The sequence below is a fragment of the Dipodomys ordii genome, unplaced genomic scaffold (assembly GCF_000151885.1).
Source record: "Dipodomys ordii isolate 6190 unplaced genomic scaffold, Dord_2.0 Scaffold177, whole genome shotgun sequence".
Taxonomy (NCBI): domain Eukaryota; kingdom Metazoa; phylum Chordata; class Mammalia; order Rodentia; family Heteromyidae; genus Dipodomys; species Dipodomys ordii.
In genome coordinates, this window is record NW_012267393.1 from 1,203,821 (window position 1) to 1,223,589 (window position 19,769).

At 49.8% G+C, this 19,769-nt stretch overlaps 1 protein-coding gene across 2 annotated transcripts in view; it reads right to left on the minus strand.

Annotated features, from left to right (window-relative positions):
- The window catches only part of Anxa6 (annexin A6), a 49,234-nt gene that overhangs the window by 24,753 nt on the left and 4,712 nt on the right, over positions 1–19,769 (minus strand). For both annotated transcript variants that reach the window (XM_013033814.1, XM_013033813.1), the window contains exons 2-10: positions 14,931–14,970; positions 8,926–9,016; positions 7,767–7,861; positions 7,247–7,360; positions 4,794–4,884; positions 4,427–4,506; positions 2,961–3,017; positions 2,106–2,199; positions 1,508–1,603 (exon numbers count right to left, since the gene is read on the minus strand). In XM_013033814.1, coding sequence (XP_012889268.1) covers positions 1,508–1,603; positions 2,106–2,199; positions 2,961–3,017; positions 4,427–4,506; positions 4,794–4,884; positions 7,247–7,360; positions 7,767–7,861; positions 8,926–9,016; positions 14,931–14,948 — 736 coding nt within the window. In that variant the 5' untranslated portion in view covers positions 14,949–14,970. The remainder of the gene's footprint in view (positions 1–1,507; positions 1,604–2,105; positions 2,200–2,960; positions 3,018–4,426; positions 4,507–4,793; positions 4,885–7,246; positions 7,361–7,766; positions 7,862–8,925; positions 9,017–14,930; positions 14,971–19,769) is intronic.

A 19,769-nucleotide genomic window follows, 5' to 3' on the forward strand; every position in this document is an offset into this window, starting at 1 on the left:
ATAATCAATTAAACAAAGAAAGAAATCAGCCAAGGAGCCTATAGAAATCACAAGAGTCGGGCTAGGTGTTGGTGGCTCACACCTGTCATCCTAGCTACTCAGAAGGCTGAGATCTGAGGATCGTGGTTCAAAGCCAGCCTGGACAAGGAAGTCCATGAGACTCTTATCTCCGATAAACCAGCAGAAAACCCAAAGTGGCGCTGTGGCTCAAGTGGTAGAGCGTTAGCCTTGAGCCGAAGAGCTGAGGGACAGCGTCCAGGCCCAGAGTTCAAGACCCATGATGGACCAAAAAAAAAAAAAAAAAAGGAAGAAAGAAAAAGAGAAATCAGAAGAGTCTATCTCAAAGATCTACTTCCTGTTTCTGGTCCCTTTCCATTTCATAGGAACTGGGTCCAATCAGGGGTAGGTGCTGGGTGGAAGGTGGAAGGTGTTTCTTTAGCTTCTATTATACCAGGAAGGTATTGGCAGTGGAGTCACGTGACAAAGCAGGTCAGACCCCAACTACTTCAAATAAGGCTGGCAGGGGACAATGTGTATATAGGGGTGGGGGGGGAAGATGAGGCCTGAGATAGGAATTATTAGTTGCTGGTGCCAGTGGCTCATGCCCGTAATCCTAGCTACACAGGAGGCTGAGATCTGAGGATAGTAGTTCAAAGCCAGCAAGAAATCCAGACCCCCCCCCCCCACACACACCAGTTGTGAGCCTTGAACTCAAGGCTTGGGCCTTGTCCCTAAGCCTCTTTGTGTTCAAGGCTAGATCTCTACCCACAGCTCCACTTCTGGTTTTCTGGTGGTTAATTAGAGATGAGAGTCTCACGGACTTTCCTGCCTGGGTTGGCAGGGAATTTGAAAGAGGCACTGGGTTTGGATCTGAGCCTTCACCATTGAAGGCTAGAGCCTTACATTCACAGCACTCCTACAGTTCATGACAAACTACCCCTCGGCACGTGACCTAGCCTCAGTTTCCTCACTGTGAAGAGCAGTGCCTGTTCTCTGCCCTTTCCTAAAGGTTAAGCACTGTGGTGCAGGCACAATAGGACCTCCACAAGGGGCTTTTTAAAAAAATTCCTTTTATGTTTGGGTCTTAAACTCAGGGCCTTATACTCTTGCTTGGCTTTTTTCTGCTCAAGGCAGGGGCTCTACTCCTTGAGCTACACCTCCACCACTTTTGGCTTTTTTGGTGGTTACTTGGAGATTAAGAGTATCTCGGATTTGTCTTCCTGGGCTGGCCTTCAACAACGATCCTCAGATCGCAGCCTCCTGAGCAGCTGGGATTATAGGCATGAGTCTAGGCTCCACAAGGATCTTTGGTTATGATCATCACTATCTTAGCCCCAAGTTCAGTGCTTTGCTCCCTCTATCACTGTGGAGGAGGGGGGAGGCAGAAATCAGGCCCGTCTGGTTTCCTTCCCTACTCCACAAATGAGTTCCCCGTGTCCAAATTCCTGGCCCCTTTCTCTGGGGCTGGCATCCCAGAATCCCTTGGGAAGGTGATCTCAGGACATACCCACAGCCAGCATTAGTTTCTCAAAGTCCCCAGACAGTTCTCCTCGGATGCTGGCTTCGATCGGCTTCCCTGTGGTCCTCAGATACTCATCAAACACTGTGTCAAAAGAGAGAGACAAGATGTCTAGGTTACTGTCCTTGTAATGGCAAGAAGGGGACAGTAACTTCTGAGGGATGGGACCTACGTATGTAATTCTACCATATATATGTATATATTTATCTATTTATATATAGGCTTATATACTTATATCTATAGATATATTTATAGATATAAATTATATATATACTTATAGATATATTTATATATTTACAGCTATAGATTTATCTATGGATAGATATGTTTATCTACCTATATCCATCTATAGACTATATATCTATATGGCTATAGAATTCATTTCTCTATATATCTATATCTGTATCTACATGACCTCTCATTAATGACTTAGAAGAGGGACTCTATAAAACCACTCATTTCTCATGGAATCAGCTTTTGGATCAGGGCTGAAGTAGCTGTTGTGTCAACCTAAAAGGTAAAGAGAAGGGCGATCTGGTCACAGACCCCCAGGCAGGCAAGCTGTGGGGTCTTTTCTGGAACTTACCCAAGCGGAGATGCTGCTTGCTGCGATTTCCCAAGATATAAATGAACTGGGCCTCATCTGTTCCCCATTTCAGTTCCCCCGCCTCATACAGATCCTAAAGAGAAGAGGTATGAATTAATGGCCACAAAACCTCAGGAGGGTTCGGGGTGTAGGAGAGTATGGACCTAATAAGCACAAAGCCCTGAGTTCAAATCACAATATTAAAATAAATAAATAAAAATAAATAAAAAGGAAGAGGAATCTAGGGGGACAGGACAGGCTAGCCAAGTCATTCAGAACAGATCCTGACATTAGCAGTAACTGGTAGCCTCAGGACCTTTGCATATACCTGCAAGCCATTCTTCCTTTCTTTCTGGGGAAGCTCTTCAACTTTCATGGCTCCAATTAAATGTCCTTTTTTTCCTCCCTCAAAGTAGCACCCCCCCTACAGTCTCCAGGTAGAATTCTCTTTCCTTCTCTCTTTCTCCCATCACTTTTTGTTCTTTATCTCCTTGACCTACCGTGGGTTACAATATTTCCTTACATGTCTATCTCCCCGATCGATGTGCGCCCATCTCTCCAGTACTGTCTGATGCTGTTTATGAAGTGATTGGCAGAAGGCCAGGCAGAAGGCCAGGCATTTAACTCCAATCCACAGGACGTAACGGAATGAATAAAATCAACCACAATGAACGCTCCAAAATCCATCTCACCTGTGTACCTGCTATGTATACCTCTGAAAGATAAACTTTGACCTTTTCTTCCACAAAGCACTATCTAAATAAATAAATAAATATCCCCATGACCCCCTCCCACTCCCTCTCTCCCCAGGCTCCTCAGCGGTGTCTTGGGGACCTTCCTTCAGTGCCTGCTTACCTGGACATCCTGCTGGACTAAGTCCTCGCTCACGACATCGTCCTCCTCTCTGGTTCCCTAGACAGAGAGACAAGGAAAATGTGTCTCCCACAGTGCAGAGCCTGGGAGCCAGTGCTGGAGCAGAGAAGAGAAATCCTGGTGGTGCAGAGGTGAACAGCAGCGGTGGCGCGAGGTGTCTGGGTCAGGAGAAACACTTAGCTGCCGTGGGATTAAGAATGGCATCTGGGCTGGGCAGGTGGCTCAGTGGTAGAGTGCCTGCCTTGCATGCATGAGGTCCTGGGTTCGATTCCTCAGGATCACATAAATAGAAAAAGCCGGAAGAGGCACTGTGGTTCAAGTGGTGGAGTGCTAGCCTTGAGCAAAGGAAAGTCAGGGACAGGGCAGAGGCCCTGAGTTCAAGCCCCAGGACTGGCCAAAAAACAAACAAACAAAAAAAAAAACAAGCCAGGTGCCAGTGGCTCACGCCTATAATCCTAGCTACTCAGGAGGCTGAGATCTGAAGATCCCAGTTCAAAGCCAGTCCAAGCAGAAAAGTCCCTGTGAGACTCTGATCTCCAATGAACCAGAAATAGTCCTGTGGCTCAAAGTGGTAGAGCTCTAACCTTGAGCAAAAGAGTTCAGGGACAGTGTCCAGGCCCTGAGTTCCAGCCCCATGACTGACAAAAAAAAAGGCATCTGATTCCTAGAGAATCATACAATGATCTCTCTCCTCGGATGCCCAGTTATTCTCAGGGCCACAACCAAACCGGGCATAGCCAGGGTCTCCCAGGTGTTTCTCTAGGCTGTAACACTGAGGCCATCTCGGAAGCCAGGACTGGAGATCTGGATGGCAGCGCCTATGACAACAGTGCCACAAGGCAAAGGGCTGGCACGTTTGCAGGAAGATTTTCCCAAGGACAATCTGGGTCTTGAGTCACAGGTCTGAGTGCACAGCCCCAAAGGCGCAGACCCTCCTGATGCTGCTATTGCTCCGCTCAGGCCCCGAGCCCCATCCAATAGAGGACACAGAGAAACAGGACGCTGCTCAAAGGGGCCAACCCGGGTCCTTGCTTCCTGGGACAGAGGTGCACATGTATGGGAAAACATGAAGAAAAAAACTCCAGTGTGGCAGGCTGAATTTGCCCAGAGATAACCAAAGAATTCTTCAGCCCCCTCAGAGCCCCTTTGGTGATGGCCCCTTGGGGGGCTGGGAGGGAGCCCAGCCCAGCTGTGAATGCCTCTAAGAAGGCAGCCTGAGCAAGCGGAGGAGAGGTACCTGAGCCTAGATCCTCAGAACAACCTCTCAGGCTCCAGCGAACACAGCAGTGTGTGGAGGGGAGCGGAGGGGAGGGAAGGAAGACACAATACGAAAGGACTCACATCAGATCATCCACCTGCCAAAGCATCAGGGACAAGGGCCCCTTGGCCCCCCGGAGCCTCTCTGCAAGGCAGCTCTGTGGAGGGGCCCAGGAACGCCCTGTACCCACCTGGAGCAGGACGATGAGCATCTTCTGGAAGTGGCCGGAAGTGTCGCCAATGATGTCAGACTCCAGGTCTCGCTCATAGGCTGCAGGAGGACACACAAACTCTAGCCTCATCCCCAGAGGCCCCCGGGATTCTTGCTGACCCCCCACCAAAGTGATCAGGTATTTGTCACAAGTCCCCAAACCCAGATACATGGCAGATACATATCCCACACCCCACACAGAGTACTTATTGGACCCATGGACAGATGGGTGGTGTCAAAGGGAGGGGAGGACAGGGGGTGTGGCCAGTCTCAGTGGCTCCACCCCACAATCACCTTCATTTCACGTGCAAAGATCCTGAGCAAGGATCTCCCTCCCATCATCTTACCATCTTTGTACGCTGCCACCAGCTGGTGGATCTGTTCATTGGTCCGAGAAGCCAAGATCTCAATGAGGCATTTCTCATCTGTGCCGGCTCCCTAAGAGAAAAGGGGCACATGAAGATAGAGGGTCATACAGCGGCCTGGGTTATGTGTATGTGTGTGTGTGTGTGTGTGTGTGTGTGTGTGGCCTGGGGTGTGTGTGTGTGTGTGTGGCCTGGGTGTGTGTGTGTGTGTGTCCTGGAGCTTGAACTTAGGACCTGGACACTGTTGCTGAGCTTTTTCTGCTCAAGAGTAGTGCTCTACCACTTGAGCCACACTTGGAAATAAGTATCCCAGGCTTTCCTGCCTGGGCTGGCTTTGAACTGTGATCCTCAGATCTCAGCCTCCTGAGTAAGCTAGGATTACAGGCATAAGCTACTAGCACCCAGCTTCTTGTGACTTTTTAAATATAATCTTAGTGTAGAGCACTGGCCTTGAGCTGAAGAGCTCAGGGACAGCGCCTAGGCCCAGAATTCAAGCCCCACGACTGACAAAAAAATAAATTAAAAAAATTAAAATACAATCTTGCCAGGCACTGGTAGCTCACCTCTGTCCTCCTAGGTATTCAGGTGGTTAAGATCTCAGGATCATGGGGCTGGGAAGGTGGCTCAGTGGTAGAGCGCTTGCTTTGCATGCCCGAGGCCCTGGGTTCAATTCCTCAGCACCACATAAGCAAAAAGAAAAAAGCCGGAAGTGGCGCTGTGGCTCAAGTGGTAGAGCGCTAGCCTTGAGCTGAAGAGCTGAGGGACAGCGCCCAGGCCCAGGCCCAGAGTTCAGGCCCCACGACCGGACCCTCCCCCCCCCAAAAAAAGATCTCAGGGTCAAAATTCAAAGCCAGCTTGAGTAGGAAAGCCCCTGAGACTCTTACATCCAATTAACCAGTGAAAAGGGGGAAATGGAAGTCTTGCTCAAGTGGTAGAGCACCAGCCTTGACAGAAACCAGTACCAATACAATTTTTTTTTTTTTTTGGTCCAGTCATGGGGCCTGAACTCTGGGCCTGGGTGCTGTCCCTCAGCTCTTCAGCTCAAGGCTCTACCACTTGAGCCACAGCACCACTTCTGGCTTTTTTTCTATTTGCTTATGTGGTGCTGAGGAATCGAACCCAGGGCCTCGGGCATGCAAGGCAAACGCTCTACCACTGAGCCACCTTCCCAGCCCCCCAATACAATTTTTTTAAACAGAGACTTTTCCTGGGCCTCAGTTTTCTTTTTTTTTTTGGGTCGGTTGTGGGACTTGAACTCTGGGCCTGGGCGCTGTCCCTCAGCTCGTCAGCTCAAGGCGAGCGCTCTACCACTTGAGCTACAGCGCCACTTCCTCTCAGTTTTCTTTTCTTTTTCTTCCTTTTTTTTTTTTTTTTGTTGGTCTTGGGGCTTGAGCTCTGGGCCTGGGCACCGTCCCTTAGCTCTTCAGCTCAAGGCTAGCGCTCTACCACTTGAGCCACAGCGCCCACTTCTGGATTTTTTTGTTTATTTGGTGCTAAGGAATCGAACCCAGGGCCTCATGCATGCGAGGCAAGCGCTCTACCACTGAGCCACCTTCCCAGCCCCATGGGCCTTGGTTTTCTCCTGTGCAAAGCAGAGCGGTTCTTAGGCTTAGTTGCTCACGTAGCTGCTGAGGGATGCTAAGGAGGCGGTAAGCTCACACGGCTGCTCTCTCTGCTTCTGAACTGCACTCATGTTGATAACCCAATGCCAGCAGTGACCACGGCTCTTTGACTGCCAAGTGCAGGATCCGAACCAAGGGCTTTTAATTACAGATCCTGCGGGACTGACGATGGAGCTCAGGGGCCAGGTGATCTATCCCTGAGCTCTATCCCAGCCAAGACATCACGAGCTTTTTCACCTTCCCCCATTTTTCCTTGCAGACAGCGCATGCGTGAACACCCCATCCCCCCCCCCCAAGTCCCTCCTCTCATCCTAACACGACTCCACTCTCCTACTTGCCAAATCCCAGCCCATCCAAGCTGTTGAGCATGACAAGATCTCAAATGTCCCCCAAAAAATCTGTTCCCCAGGCATTCCCTAAATTATCCTCAGACATTCTCTAAGGCCGCTCTAGGGCCTGGGATTTTTCCCTGATGACTCTCTTCAGGGCACCCCGGACACTGTATTTTTGTCCTGTTTTGTTTAATCTTCACATAGTTGCTAACAGAGGGGTTTCAATACCACACCCTGCTTTCCTCAGAAGTATAAACTCCTGGGTCAAGGCCAAGGTCTTGTGGAGTCTGTGTCACACATCTGTCCACAGCTGGCTGTCTAGAATAGACAGGTAAGCCCTGTGGGACGGGCTGCCTCTAGAAGCATGATGTCATCTGTTGTGGAGGTCTGGGCCCAGCAGATGCCTGTTGGAGAGCCCTAGAAGCCCTCATTACCCATACCCTGGCCCCCAAGCCCCAAACTCGCCCTCATGCTTACTCACCGAGATGGCATCTTTGATTTCCTTGGCATCACAATAGGCAAGTGGCCTCATCAGGCCCACGATGAGCCGCTCAAACTTCCCGGTCAGTTCGTACTTCAAGTCTGCAATGAGGTCCTGAGGGTGGGGAAGAGGTGGGGCTCATGGCACAGGTACAGGCCCCAAGGCCTTAGGTGATGGGCCCTGAGTCACCTGCTGCAGGTGTACACGCTGTTATCCCTGAAAGCCCACCCTAGGGACGTCAGTCACCCACCCAGTCATTCATCAAATGGGTCACGCAGGTTCAAGTCCCAGCACAGCACCCTTCCTACCCCTGACTGCTTCCCTGTCTACCGTACTCCCCCGCTACAATCTGGGAATTTTCCCAGTGGTGCCCTAACACCAGCACAGAGCCCCGGATGTAGCAGGTGCTCTAGCCTTAGGTCAGACTACACGAAGAGAAAGAGCCAGGGCAGGTTCTGAGGCTGAAGGGCCAGCGTGGGGGCTGACCCTCACCCTCTCTGCCCTTGGTTGCCATGGTTACCTTGCCATAGAGAGACTTATAGCTCTGACAGATGTCCTGCCTCTGCCTGTTGCTCCGGGAGGTGATCAGCTCCAGTATGGCCTCCTTGTCGCTGCCTGGAAGAGGGGAGATGATCGTCGTGAGCCCACACCGCCTCCAGGAAGCCCTCTCAGGCTGCTTCCTCGTCAGAGCCCTGGGGCCAATGAGGTCTCTTAAGTCCTCATTGAAAGGGATTATAGTACAAGGAAGGAAAGTGAGGGGCAAGGACTTGTCTAGGATCTTACAATCTGAGCATAACTTAGGTATCAGCCAGGTGCCAGTGGTAGCTCAGACCTTTCATCCTGGCTACTCAGGAGGCTGAGATCTGAGGATCAAGCTTTGAAGCCCGCCTGGGCAGGAAAAGTCCCTGAGACTTTTATCTCTGATGAATCACAGAAAAAGCTGGAAGTGGCGCTGTGGCTCAAGTGGTAGGATGCTAGCCTTGAGCAAAAGGAGCTCAGGGACAACGCCCAGACCCAGAGTTCCAGCCCCTAGAACTAGCCAAAAAGAATAAAAAGAAAAGAAAATGCCATGTCTCTAAAGAAGAAAGCAATAAGCACGGAAGCCAGGGTAGCAGTTACCCTGAACAAAGGCAGGGGGAGCTATGGGGAGGGGCCGACCAAGATGATTTTCAAGTACACCAAGAAGGCCCTCACTTTCCTGGAAATGGGGAGAGGAGTAGAGTAGGGGCTGTGGAGAAGGCTTCCAATATCCTTTATGATTTACTGTTGGCCCCAAATGTTTTATTTCTTGCCACTCCTGGGGCTTGAACTCAGGGCCTGTGTACTATCCTTGAGCCTCAGCACCACTTCTGGCTTTTTCTGTGTATGTGGTACTGAGGAATCGAACCCGGGGCTTCACGCATGCTAGGCAAGCACTCTACCACTAAGCCACATTTCCAGCCTTGGCCCCAAATGCTTTATTATGAATAAGGTTATTATGGGGGGGGGCACAGCTTGGTGGCAGAAAACCCAGTGCATGAGGTACTGGGCTCAATCCTTAACTTCGCAAACAAATGAAAACCACAGGACATTTCACTGTCTCATGCCCTTTCCACCAACAGGAACAGGCTCTGGGCTATGCCCACACTTTTAGCAAGCACAGGCAAACTCCAATGAAGCCTCCTTCCTGCAAAACCTACCAAAGCCCTTCATAGCGGTGTACAGAGCCTCGGCATCCTGATTGGGATTGAAGTCTGGGAAGTCGTGGATAGAGCCTCGGTACTTGGCACCCTGTGGAAAGAAAGGCAGAGGGTCACATGTTGACCTTGGGTCTGGACTGCTGGAACAAATCAAGGCTGAGCTCCTTTCCTCTGAGAAAACCAAGTACTGAGCTAGGTGAGGTGGCTCACACCTGTAATCCCAGCTACTCAGGAGGCAGAGATAGGAGGATCAACGTTCAGAACTGACCCCGGCAAAAGCAGAAAACCCTATTTGAAAAGCAAATTTAAGAAAGAAAAAGTATGAAACTGGTGGCTCACGCCTATAATCCTAACTACTCAGGAGGCTGAAAAGTTAATTGAACCTCAATTCCTCCCCCTTACCCTGCCCCCCCCCCGACTTATGGGGGCTTGAACTCTGGGCCTGGGCACTGTCCCTGAGCTCTTTTTGCTCAAGGCTAACACTCTACCATTTTGAGCCACAGCACCATTTCTGGTTTTCTGGTGGTTAATTGAAGATAAAAGTCCTGCCAGAATGGCTTTGAACCAGAATCCTCATATCTCAGTTTCCTGAGAAGCTAGGACTACAGGTGTGAGCCACCAATTCCTGGCTTCGTTGAAGCTCTTCAATCAACCACCAAAAAACACAGAACTGGAGATATGGCTCAAAGTGGTTGATCGCTAGTCTTTTTTTTTGCCAGTCCTGGGGCTTGAACTCAGGTCTTGGGCACTGTCTCTGAGCTGCTTTTGCTCTACCATTAGAGCCACAGTGCCATGCGTGGCTTTTTCTGTTGATGTGGTACTGAGGAATCGAACCCAGGGCTTCATGCATGGTAGGCAAGCACTCTACCACTAAGCCACATTCCCAGCCTGAGAGCTAGTCTTGAGTAAAAAAAAAAACAAAAACAACAATTTTAGGGACAGCACCCAGGCCCTGAATTCAAACCCCATGACAAAAAAAAAAAAAGAGAAAGAGAGAAAGAAAGAAAGGAAGGAAGAAAGGAAGGAAGGGGGAGGGAGGGGGGAGGGAAGGAGGGAGAATACTGGGGGAGGGGCATGGCTAGGCTTTCAGATGCCTGAATTCAAGTCCTAATACCACCAAAAGAGCAAAACAAAATGAATGAAAAAACAAATACTGGGGCTGGGAAGGTGGCTCAGTGGTAGAGCGCTTGCCTTGCATGCCTGAGGCCCTGGGTTCGATTCCTCAGCACCACATAAGCAAAAAGAAAAAAGCCGGAAGTGGAGCTGTGGCTCAAGTGGTAGAGCGCTAGCCTTGAGCTGAAGAGCTGAGGGACAGCACCCAGGCCCAGAGTTCAGGCCCCACGATCGGACCCAAAAACAAAAACAAATACTGTTCACATAACTCCAGGGAAAGGTGTAGGTGAATCTCTGAATCTACTTGCTTCAACTTACAAGGACAATGCCATTTCTCCATGGAGGGTGGTGTGGCCAAGATCCACAGCCCTGGCCACCCCCAGGAAAGAGGATAAACATCTGGCTGGCTGGAAGGTATGAAAATGATCCTGTGAGACCCACAAGAACCCCTTTTCTTTTCTTTTTTCTTTTTTGTCGGTCATGGGGCTTGAACTCTGGGCCTGAGCACTGTCCCTCAGCTATTCAGCCACAGTGCCACTTCCTGTGGCACTTTTGGTGGTTTATTGGAGATAAGAGTCTCTCAGGGACTTTCCTTCCTGGTCTGGCTTTGAATTGCAATCCTCAGATCTCAGTCTCCTGAGTAGCTAGCTAGGATTACAGGCGTGAGACACTGGCTCTTTTATTTTCATGCACTCACAGTTCAAAAGCCCTTTGCCCTACACTCCAGTGATTATTTTAGCAGCTGCTTGAGCTAAGCCAAGCCAAGAGAAGCAAAGGCAGAGAGGCGAAGCCACTTAAAGAAGCCACCCAAAGCCAGGCACCAGTGGCTCACTCCTGTAATCCTAGCTACTCAGGAGGCTGAGATCTGAGGATCACAGTTCAAAGCCAGACCAGGCAGGAAAGTCAGTGAGACTCTTATCTCCAATTAACCACCAGAAAACCAGAAGTGGCACTGTGGCTCAAGTGGTAGAGCATTACCTTGAGCTGAAGAGCTTGGGGACAGCACCCAGGCCCTAAGTTCAACCCCCAACTAATAAAAAAGCCACCGAGACCCCAGACCTTATCCCCTGTGCCCCACAAGCCTTGCAGCTGCCAATTTACTCAGGGGATCCAAAGCCAGAGCTCCACGCCCCCCCACCCGTCCCCCAAGTTCAATGCAGAAATAAGAGCTGTCTGTCTCTGTAGGGCCAGTTGAGTAAACCAAGCCGTGAACCAGCATTTAAGGACAAGCTGACAAAGGTCTCTGGAGGCCAGGAGAGGTAGACTAAGACATCAGATCTAAACCTGAATGGACAATGGGTTCACAGAGGTGGCAGGAACCTGCGGATCAGCCATGGCACTAAGAAACACAGGGTTCAGGAGGAGTATAGCAGAGAGCTGCAGAGATAGCATTTGATTGGGGGGGGGGAGCCCATAAATCCCAACAAAGCAAGTAACAACTATCTGTGATAGAAGCAAGGTTAATGAGCCAGGGCCAAATTCTGCTTGGGGGATGGTAGAGGCAGAAAAGGATTCTCGGACCAAGTAGCTGCAGGGCATGGGGGTGGGGTGACCCACACATTCACTTTCAAGGAGCAAGAGCCTGCTGTTCCCTTTATGTCTGCAGAGGCGTGCGTGGGCGCTGGGCTGCTATTTAAAGTTCTGCAAAGGCCAGCGTGACTAGAAAGTGACACAGCCTTCTTCCCACCATCCACAAATCTCCTGCAACCAGATCAGGCCCTGGGCAGGGAAGGAAGGAGTCACAGGCCAAACACTGGACGGTGGCACCTTGCAGGGAACTTGTGTTGCCCTGTGCTAAGGGTCCCCATGCCTCATTTTTGGACATTCCTAAAGCCAGCTTGGCACAGACAGACAATCTGATCTCGGGACCCCCAGAGAGGCAGGTACCAGACCCAGCCCACGTGCCACTCAGAGATGACCAGGTACTGTCACCAAGAGTTCAGTGGACAGGAAGACAACCAATGTCCATGCTGGAACTTTACATCTAACCCCCTAATAATCTCCCGCCACAGCTGTTACCCAGAATACCATGGTAGCTGCAAGAAGGGCTGAGTTTCTTAGCATTGGTCACATGTAGAGACAATCATCTGGGCCCAGTGACAGTCCTCCTCACCCCCCCCCAATGTGGAGAGTGCTCCCCTCGTGGATGGCTGGGTCTTTCCTTAGCCTGTCCCGTCTCTTGGCAGAAGGGATCTTGGCTGCAGGTAGACATGATGGAGGGTGGGGGAGGAGGACAAGGGACTTTCCACCTGAAATATTCAGCAGGTCTTGGTGCCAGCTGGTGAGCAGCCTAGGCCCTGGCGCTCTGTAGGCTGAAGCCACACCCAGAACACGGTGGCAGCAGCTGCCCCAGGGAGGGCCACCTGTACTGGGACTCTAGCTACCCTGGTGGAACCTTCTGTAGATCTTTCTTTGTAAGTTCCCAGTGTCCCAGGTACGGTCATCTGTCTTCTCTTTTCCTGCTCTTTTTTTTTTTTTTTTTGGTTGGTTGTGGGGCTTGAACTCTGGGCCTGGCTGGGTGCTGCTGTCCCTGAGCTCTTTAACTCAAGGCTAGAGCTCTACCACTTGAGCCACAGCGCCACTTCTGGTTTTCTGGTGGCTCATTTGGAGGTAAGAGTCTCATGAACTTTCCTTGCATGGGCTGGCTTTGAATCGTGATCCTCAGATCTCAGCCTCCTGAGTAGCTAGGATGATAGGCGTGAGCCTGGTCCTTGTCCTGCTCTTAAAGTGGTTTGGTTCCTCACTGCATTTCAACCCTGCATTTCAGTCCTGGTGAACTAGACCACAGAGCTGGTACCTCGTGAGAAGGAACCAGAGTAAACGGACTCCAGAAAAGGGAGCATTGCGTGAACATGTAAGCGTGTCTGCACAGGGACATGTGTATGGCACAGGGTGGCCACTAGAAACAGAGCTAATAATTGGAGGTGGTAGATACCAACGATTTTATTTTATTTTATATTTGTGCTGGCACTGGGGCTTGAACTCAGGGCCTGGACACACTGTTCCTTAGCTTTTTCTCTCAAGGCTTGTCCTCTATACCTCTGCTTTCAGCTTTTTTGGTGGGTCATTAGAGATAAGAGTCTTACGGGGGCTGGGAAGGTGGCTCAGTGGTAGAGCGCTTGCCTTGCATGCCTGAGGCCCTGGGTTCGATTCCTCAGCACCACATAAGCAAAAAGAAAAAAGCCGGAAGTGGCGCTGTGGCTCAAATGGTAGAGCGCTAGCCTTGAGCTGAAGAGCTGAGGGACAGCGCCCAGGCCCAGAGTTCAGGCCCCACGACCGGACCCCCAAAAAAAAAGTCTTGTGGGAGCTGGACACCAGTAGCTCACACCTGTCATCCTAGCTACTCAGGAGGCTGAGATCTGCAGATCGTGGTTCAAAGCCAGCCCGAGCAGGAAAAGCTGAGGAACTCTTATCTTCAATAAACCACCAGAAAAAACGGAAGTGGCGCTGTGGCTCAAGTGGTAGCGCACTAGCCTTGAGCTGAAGAGCTGAGGGACAGCACCCAGGCCCAGAGTTCAAGCCCCCCCAAAAAAAAAGTCTTGTGGACTCTCCTGCTTTGACTGGCTTTAAATCTCAATCCTTAGATCTCGGGCTCCTGAGAAGCTAGGATTACAGGTGTGAGCCATCGGCGCGTGGCTTAGATATCAACTTGAGCTTGCTGGAAGACTTGTCCCAAGGGAGGGGACCCTAAAGGCCCTGCCACCCTAGAACTTGCTTGCAAGGATGTCTATTAGCCCCTGGTTTGATGATAATAATAAGCACGGGTCAGACAAACAGACACTAGCCCGAGTGTTGGCCTTGGAGTCCATAGCTCTATATTTTACTCCCTGACCCCTCTGGTCTCTCCCTGGTTGACCTGTATATGTGAGTCATCTAGAACCTTACAATACCAAAGCCCCTTAGGAAGCAATCCGGGAAATACAGAACAGCAAAGCTGTGTCTGGAGTTCTGCCTGGAGTGAGTGGGAGAGGTCTGGGGCAGAGCATGCTCTGCAGCCGGGGAAGGGGGAAAGATATGGGGCTATTTTCAGATGCCAAAGTGTTGCACCCAAGCTGTGGCTAGCCTTTGGGCCCCCAGCTCATTTTGTGGCAAGTCATAAAAAACAGGGATGAAGCCAGGCACTGGTGGCTCACACCTGTAACCCTAGTTACTCAGGAGGCTGAGATCTGAGGATCATGTTTGGAAGCCAACCCAGGTAGGAAGAGTCATGGGACTTTTATCTCCAATGAATCAGCAAAGAGCTGGAAGTAGAGCTGTGGCTCAAGTGGTAGAGCAGCAGCCTTGAGCACATAACCTAAGGGACAGTGCCCAGGCCCTGAGTTCAAGCACCAGTACTAATGTGCAACACTCTGTAAGGGGAAAGACCCTCTATTATTGCTTGCTTGCTTCCTTCCTTCCTTCTTTCCTTTCTTTGTGTCTCCCCACTATTCATTTCCCTTTCTGGGGAACAAATCTTGAGCTATACAGGTCCAGTGGGATCTGGCTCTGAGAGAGGGCCAATCAAGGCGAACACACCTGGAAATTCCCCCAGAAAGCATTAGGAATCCATTTCTCACTAAGACAGAATAGAGCTGCTGGTGACTAGCATGCACAGCAAGGAAGAACAGACTCAAGAACAAAGCCACCCAGAGGAAGCCTACTCCCTGAAAGTGGAATCCGGACTAACATTTGGACCCCTGGATCCAGCCAGACCTGAAGTCCCATGCTCGTCAGTCATGTGAGCCAATATACCTAGATCCTTTTCTGCTTGATGTATTATGTGTTGTCACTGGTGAGTTGCCTCCAAAGAGGTGTGGCTTTTGAAGGGGGTCTCTGAAGTAGGCCTAATGATGCCAGGGGGATCCCAGGACCCATGGAGGCCAAGAACAACCCTCCACAGAGAGAGCTCTTACCTGTGCTAGCTTGGCCATGATCTTGATTCAACAGAAGCCACTGTGGAGAAAAAACAGAGTCATGAGACCTCCGTGTTATTCCTGCATTTCCCTCCCCTCTCTCTATTTTCCATCCTGCCATCTTCCAGCTGCCTCCAGCCCTCCAGGCTATAACACACACGGAGGTCCAGCTTGGGCCAGAGCCTGTTTATTTTGGCCAGTCCTGGGGCTTGAACTCAGGGCCTGAGCACTCTTCCTTGAGCTTTAGTACTCAAGGCTAGCTTTCTATCACTTTGAACCACAGCTCCACTTTCCGGCTTTTTTTGGGTAGTTACTCAGAGATAAGAGAGACTTTCCCACCATCTATACCCAGCCAGGCACCCCACTAGGCTCTGGAGATCCAAGCAGCAACTGGAAGACAAGGGGAGCGGCTGGCAGAACCCCAGGCTGGAGGGTCAGGGACTCTCATCTTGGGGCAGTGTCAATACACGACCATATCGCTTGGTGTGATTGCCAGGAAGGGACAGAAGTGACAGGATGGGGGATCCTGTGGGCCACTGTGAAGATTAGATTTTTCTAGATAGGACAAGGCCATGAGGGCAGGGAGATACAACACACAAAACAGAAAATGAATAAGAAGCTGGATGCTGGTGAGTCATGCTTAATAATCTTAGCTACTGAGAAGACTGACATCTGGGGATCGTGGTTCGAAGCCAGCCCAGGCCAAAAAGTGCCCATGAGACTCATCTCCAATTAACCCCTCAAAACCCAGAAGTGGTGCTGTGGCTCAAGTGGTAGAGCGCTAGCCTTGAGCACAAAGAGGCTCAGGGACTGTGCCCAGGCCCTGAGTTCAAGCCCCACAACCGACAAAAAAAGAAGGAGAAAGTGAATAAGAAGCCAGCACTGGTGGCTTATCTGCCTGTAATCCTAGCTACTTAGAAGGCTGATCTGAAGGTTCGGGGTTCCAAGCCAGCCTAGGCAGACTCTTACCTCCAATCAACGCCCCCCCCCAAAGCCCCCACCACCACCACCAAAAAAGCCAGAAGTGTAAGCACGGCTTGATTTAGTAGATGGCCAGCCCTTGAGTTTTGTTTTTTTTTTTAAGGCAAGTAAGCACGTGAGGTCCTGAATTCAAGTCTCAGTATTGGCACAAAACCAAAACAAACCCATTTCAATAGGTTTCATTGTTCTATGAGGGGAAATTCTGGGACGGCAGCCCCTCTTCAGGAAAAAAAAATATCCCAGTGAACAGCCCTGCGCTGTCTTTGGCACGGCAAGCCACATGCAGAAGAGCACGCGTATTACCTATGTGACCCCAGGCTTATTGCCTACTTTGGAGTTCAAGGTTCTGTGGAGCACAAATGTGGGACTTTCATGGGGTTGGTGGAAGGAGCTGGAACAGGCCCTTCCTTGTTCTTTGGGCCATTTGCCTGCATCACCTGAAGACTAGTTCCCCCAAGATCGATGGATCATCGATCATGACCGCTATCAGACTGCAGAGTGAAGGGCGGAGGGCGGGGGACAGAGGTCCTGTGGCCTGGGGCAGTTCCGCTGGGCTCAGCTGGGTCAACCTGCTCCACTTGGCTCAGCTCAGTTTGAGAAAACCTTGGCTGTTGTCCTGGCAACCAGAGGCCCTCAGCTGCAAAAGTGAAGCTCTCCCCAGGAAATGGAAACTACCAGCCCCCAATCACAGAGTGGGGGGGGTGCTGACATCCTGCCCAGGATGGGGCTGGCCTCCAGCTGTGGGGTTCCCCCCCCCCCCCCCCGCCTGGGGCCAGAGAGGAAGGAAATTCCAAGGCCATCAGAAAGACTGAATGAAGCCCTCTGACACCAGGGAGAGAGGACACTATCGGCCGTCAACTGCACCATGGGGCCATTGTGTTTTGGCCTGGAAACTACCCAGGCCCCCATCTGGATAGAGGGGGAGGCTCACACGAGGGGCCTCTTTGGGAGTGCCTACGTGGCAAGCAAGCTTCTCCCCAGAGCTAGGGGGTTCAGACTGTCTGTGGTTCAGAGCCAACCTTCTAGTACATTCCACAGCCCCTCTGGGGACTCTGGGAGCTGATTGCACCAAAAGCATTTACAAACTGCTTTTGGCTCTCCGAAGGCCTTGGAGTCTTTCCAGAGCAAACAGGACCGTATGTCTCAAACTGGCTGGACATTTCATATCCAAAGTTCTAGAAGCATGAGAGGGCCCTGAAGGACCTGTCCCCCCAGCCTCTCAGACATCCGAGGGGTGCCTCAGGGAAGAAAAGTGGCTTTCCGGGCCTCAGCCAGCACCAGATGGCTTGACTCAACAACCCCAGGGCAAATAGGTTCCTACCTAGCCAGGGCCAAGAGGGACATCAAGAGGATCTGGTTTGGGTTGAGAATGTGGCTCAGTGGTAGAGTGCCTGCCTCGCATGCATGAAGCCCTGGGTTCGATTCCTCAGTACCATATCCATAGAAAAGGCCAGAAGTTGTGCTGTGGCTCAAGTGGTAGAATGCTGACCTTGAGCAAAAGAAGCTCCAAGACAGTGCCCAGACCCTGAGTTCAAGCCCCATGAGTGATCAAAAAAAAAAAAAGGATCTGGTTCCTAACTTACCCTATGTATCAGGCAATCCAGATTCCCGCTCTGTCCCTCAGTATATTCATCCATAAAATGGGGACAATATTTCCTACACCAGAGGTTTTTAGAGATTACTGTAAGAGACAACTTAAAAAAATGCTTTTGCTGCTGGTAGCTCATGCCTATAATCCTAGCAACTCAGGAGGTCTGAGATCTGAGGATCGTGGTTCAAAGCCAGACCAAGCAAGAAAGTCCAGGAGACTTTTATCTCCAATTAGCCGCCAAAAAGCCCGAAGTGGAACTTTGGCTCAAGTGGTACAACACTAGCCTTGCACACAAAAGCTCAGGGACAGTGCCCAGATCTTGAGTTAAAGCCATAGGACCAGCATCTCCCCACTCCAAAAAAAAGAAAAAGAAAAAAAATGTTTTTACTAAGTTGGGTGGTTGACATCCGTAATCCTAGCTACCCAAAAGGATGAGATCTAAGGAGAGCAGTTCCAAGCCAGGCAGGAAAACCTTGAGTGTCTGATCTCTAATTAACCAGCAAAAAGCTGGAAGGGGAGCGGTGGCTCAAGTGATTGAGTGTCAGCTTTGAGTAAAAATGCAAAAGATGGTGCCCAGGCTCCAAGACTAATTCGATGGTTCTGAGGTAAGAATCTGGCTTTGGTAATTTCTAAAAACTTTTCTGGGTGATTCTGAAGTACAGTCAGGTGAGAGACTCCTCTCTGCAGGATGCAAAGATCACCTCTTCCAGGAAGCCAGCAGTGATTTCCCCTCCTTGGAACTCCCACAAAACCCTGAAACCTCTCTCCAGCCTCTATTGGATAGAGGCTGCTGGCCTCCCTGAACTGGAGGCAAAAAGAAATCTGTATTTCAAAGGAAAAATCCTGCCGGGGGGTGTAACTCAGTAGGTAGAGCGCCTGCCTACCAAATGGGAGGCTCTTGAGTTTAAAAACAAGCACTGCCAATACTTTTTTTTTTTGACAGTCCTGGGACTTGAACTCAGGGCCTGGGTTCTGTCCCTGAGCCTCTATGTGCTCAAGGCTAGTGCTCTACCACTTGAGCCACAGCACCACTTCTGGCTTTTTCTGTGTTAGGTGGTATAGAGGAATCGAACCTGGGGCTCCATGCATGCTAGGCCAGCACTCTACCACTGAGCCACATTCCCAGCCCGCCAATACTTTTTACAAACTTTAAAAGTTCAACTCAAAGGAAAACCCTGGAAACTATCTAATTACAGCCTTTCACTACTTTTGGGCTATTACAGGTCAGCAAACTTTAGATAACTAACTGCTGGTATGTAAAGTAATTCCAATACTAGTACACAGCCTTCCCTCTCCAGCGGGTAGAAAAACCAGTTTTGCTTCTAGTGACATTTTTCTCAATAAAAGGGATCTACCGATCTGGTTTAGTGCTGGTTATTGACATCTGCCTGGCATTGATCATAGATTAATGCTTAGAATAAAATCCTCAGCACAAGATCATTTTTATATCACTGTGGGTCCTGATTTTTACCCTTTTGGAGGAAAATTATTGAGTAGTTATATTGTCTATGTGTCTTTGCTGTTATTCCCTAAAGGTTCAATCCCTACTCACAGGCAAGAGCATGAAGTGCTGAAGGATTGTCAGATGATATGCACTAAACTTTCTTTAGTAACTTGGAAAAGTCACAGAATTAAAAAAAAAAAAAAGAGGCACATTTAGCCATGCTATGTTTTCATTCTTTCTATGCTTTCTATGGCCAGGATAGACAAATAACTCAAGAATTTTGGTATTCAGCCCATCTCTGTGCAGATAATCACTAATTAACCTGAAGATAACCTACTGAGCAAATCAGGTTCACTCAGAGGATATGAGGGCTGAAAGGGAAAAAAGAGACTGACAAGGGTCTCCCCAAGGCTGGCAGGATAACACAACAGTCTACCAATTATTTTTGGGTCTCAGAAACTACTAGTAACAAGAGAACAAAACTGAAGATTTATTACAATAAACAATATATATATATTTTTTAAATAAGGTATTTATAGGTACATATAGGTACATATATAAAGGTACATATAGGAATTGGGTGTCAGTGCTATGCCTATAATCCTAGCTACTTAGGAGGCTGAGATCTGAGGATCCTGGTTTGAAGCTAGCAGAGGGAAGCAAAGTCCCTGAGATTCTTTATCTCCAATTAACCACGAACAAGCCAGAAATGGAGCTATGGCTCAAATGGTAGAGCGCTTGCCTTGAGCAAAAAGCAAATGAACAAAAACTAAGGGACATCACACAGTTTCTGATTAAGCCCCAGTACTAGCACAAAGCAAAA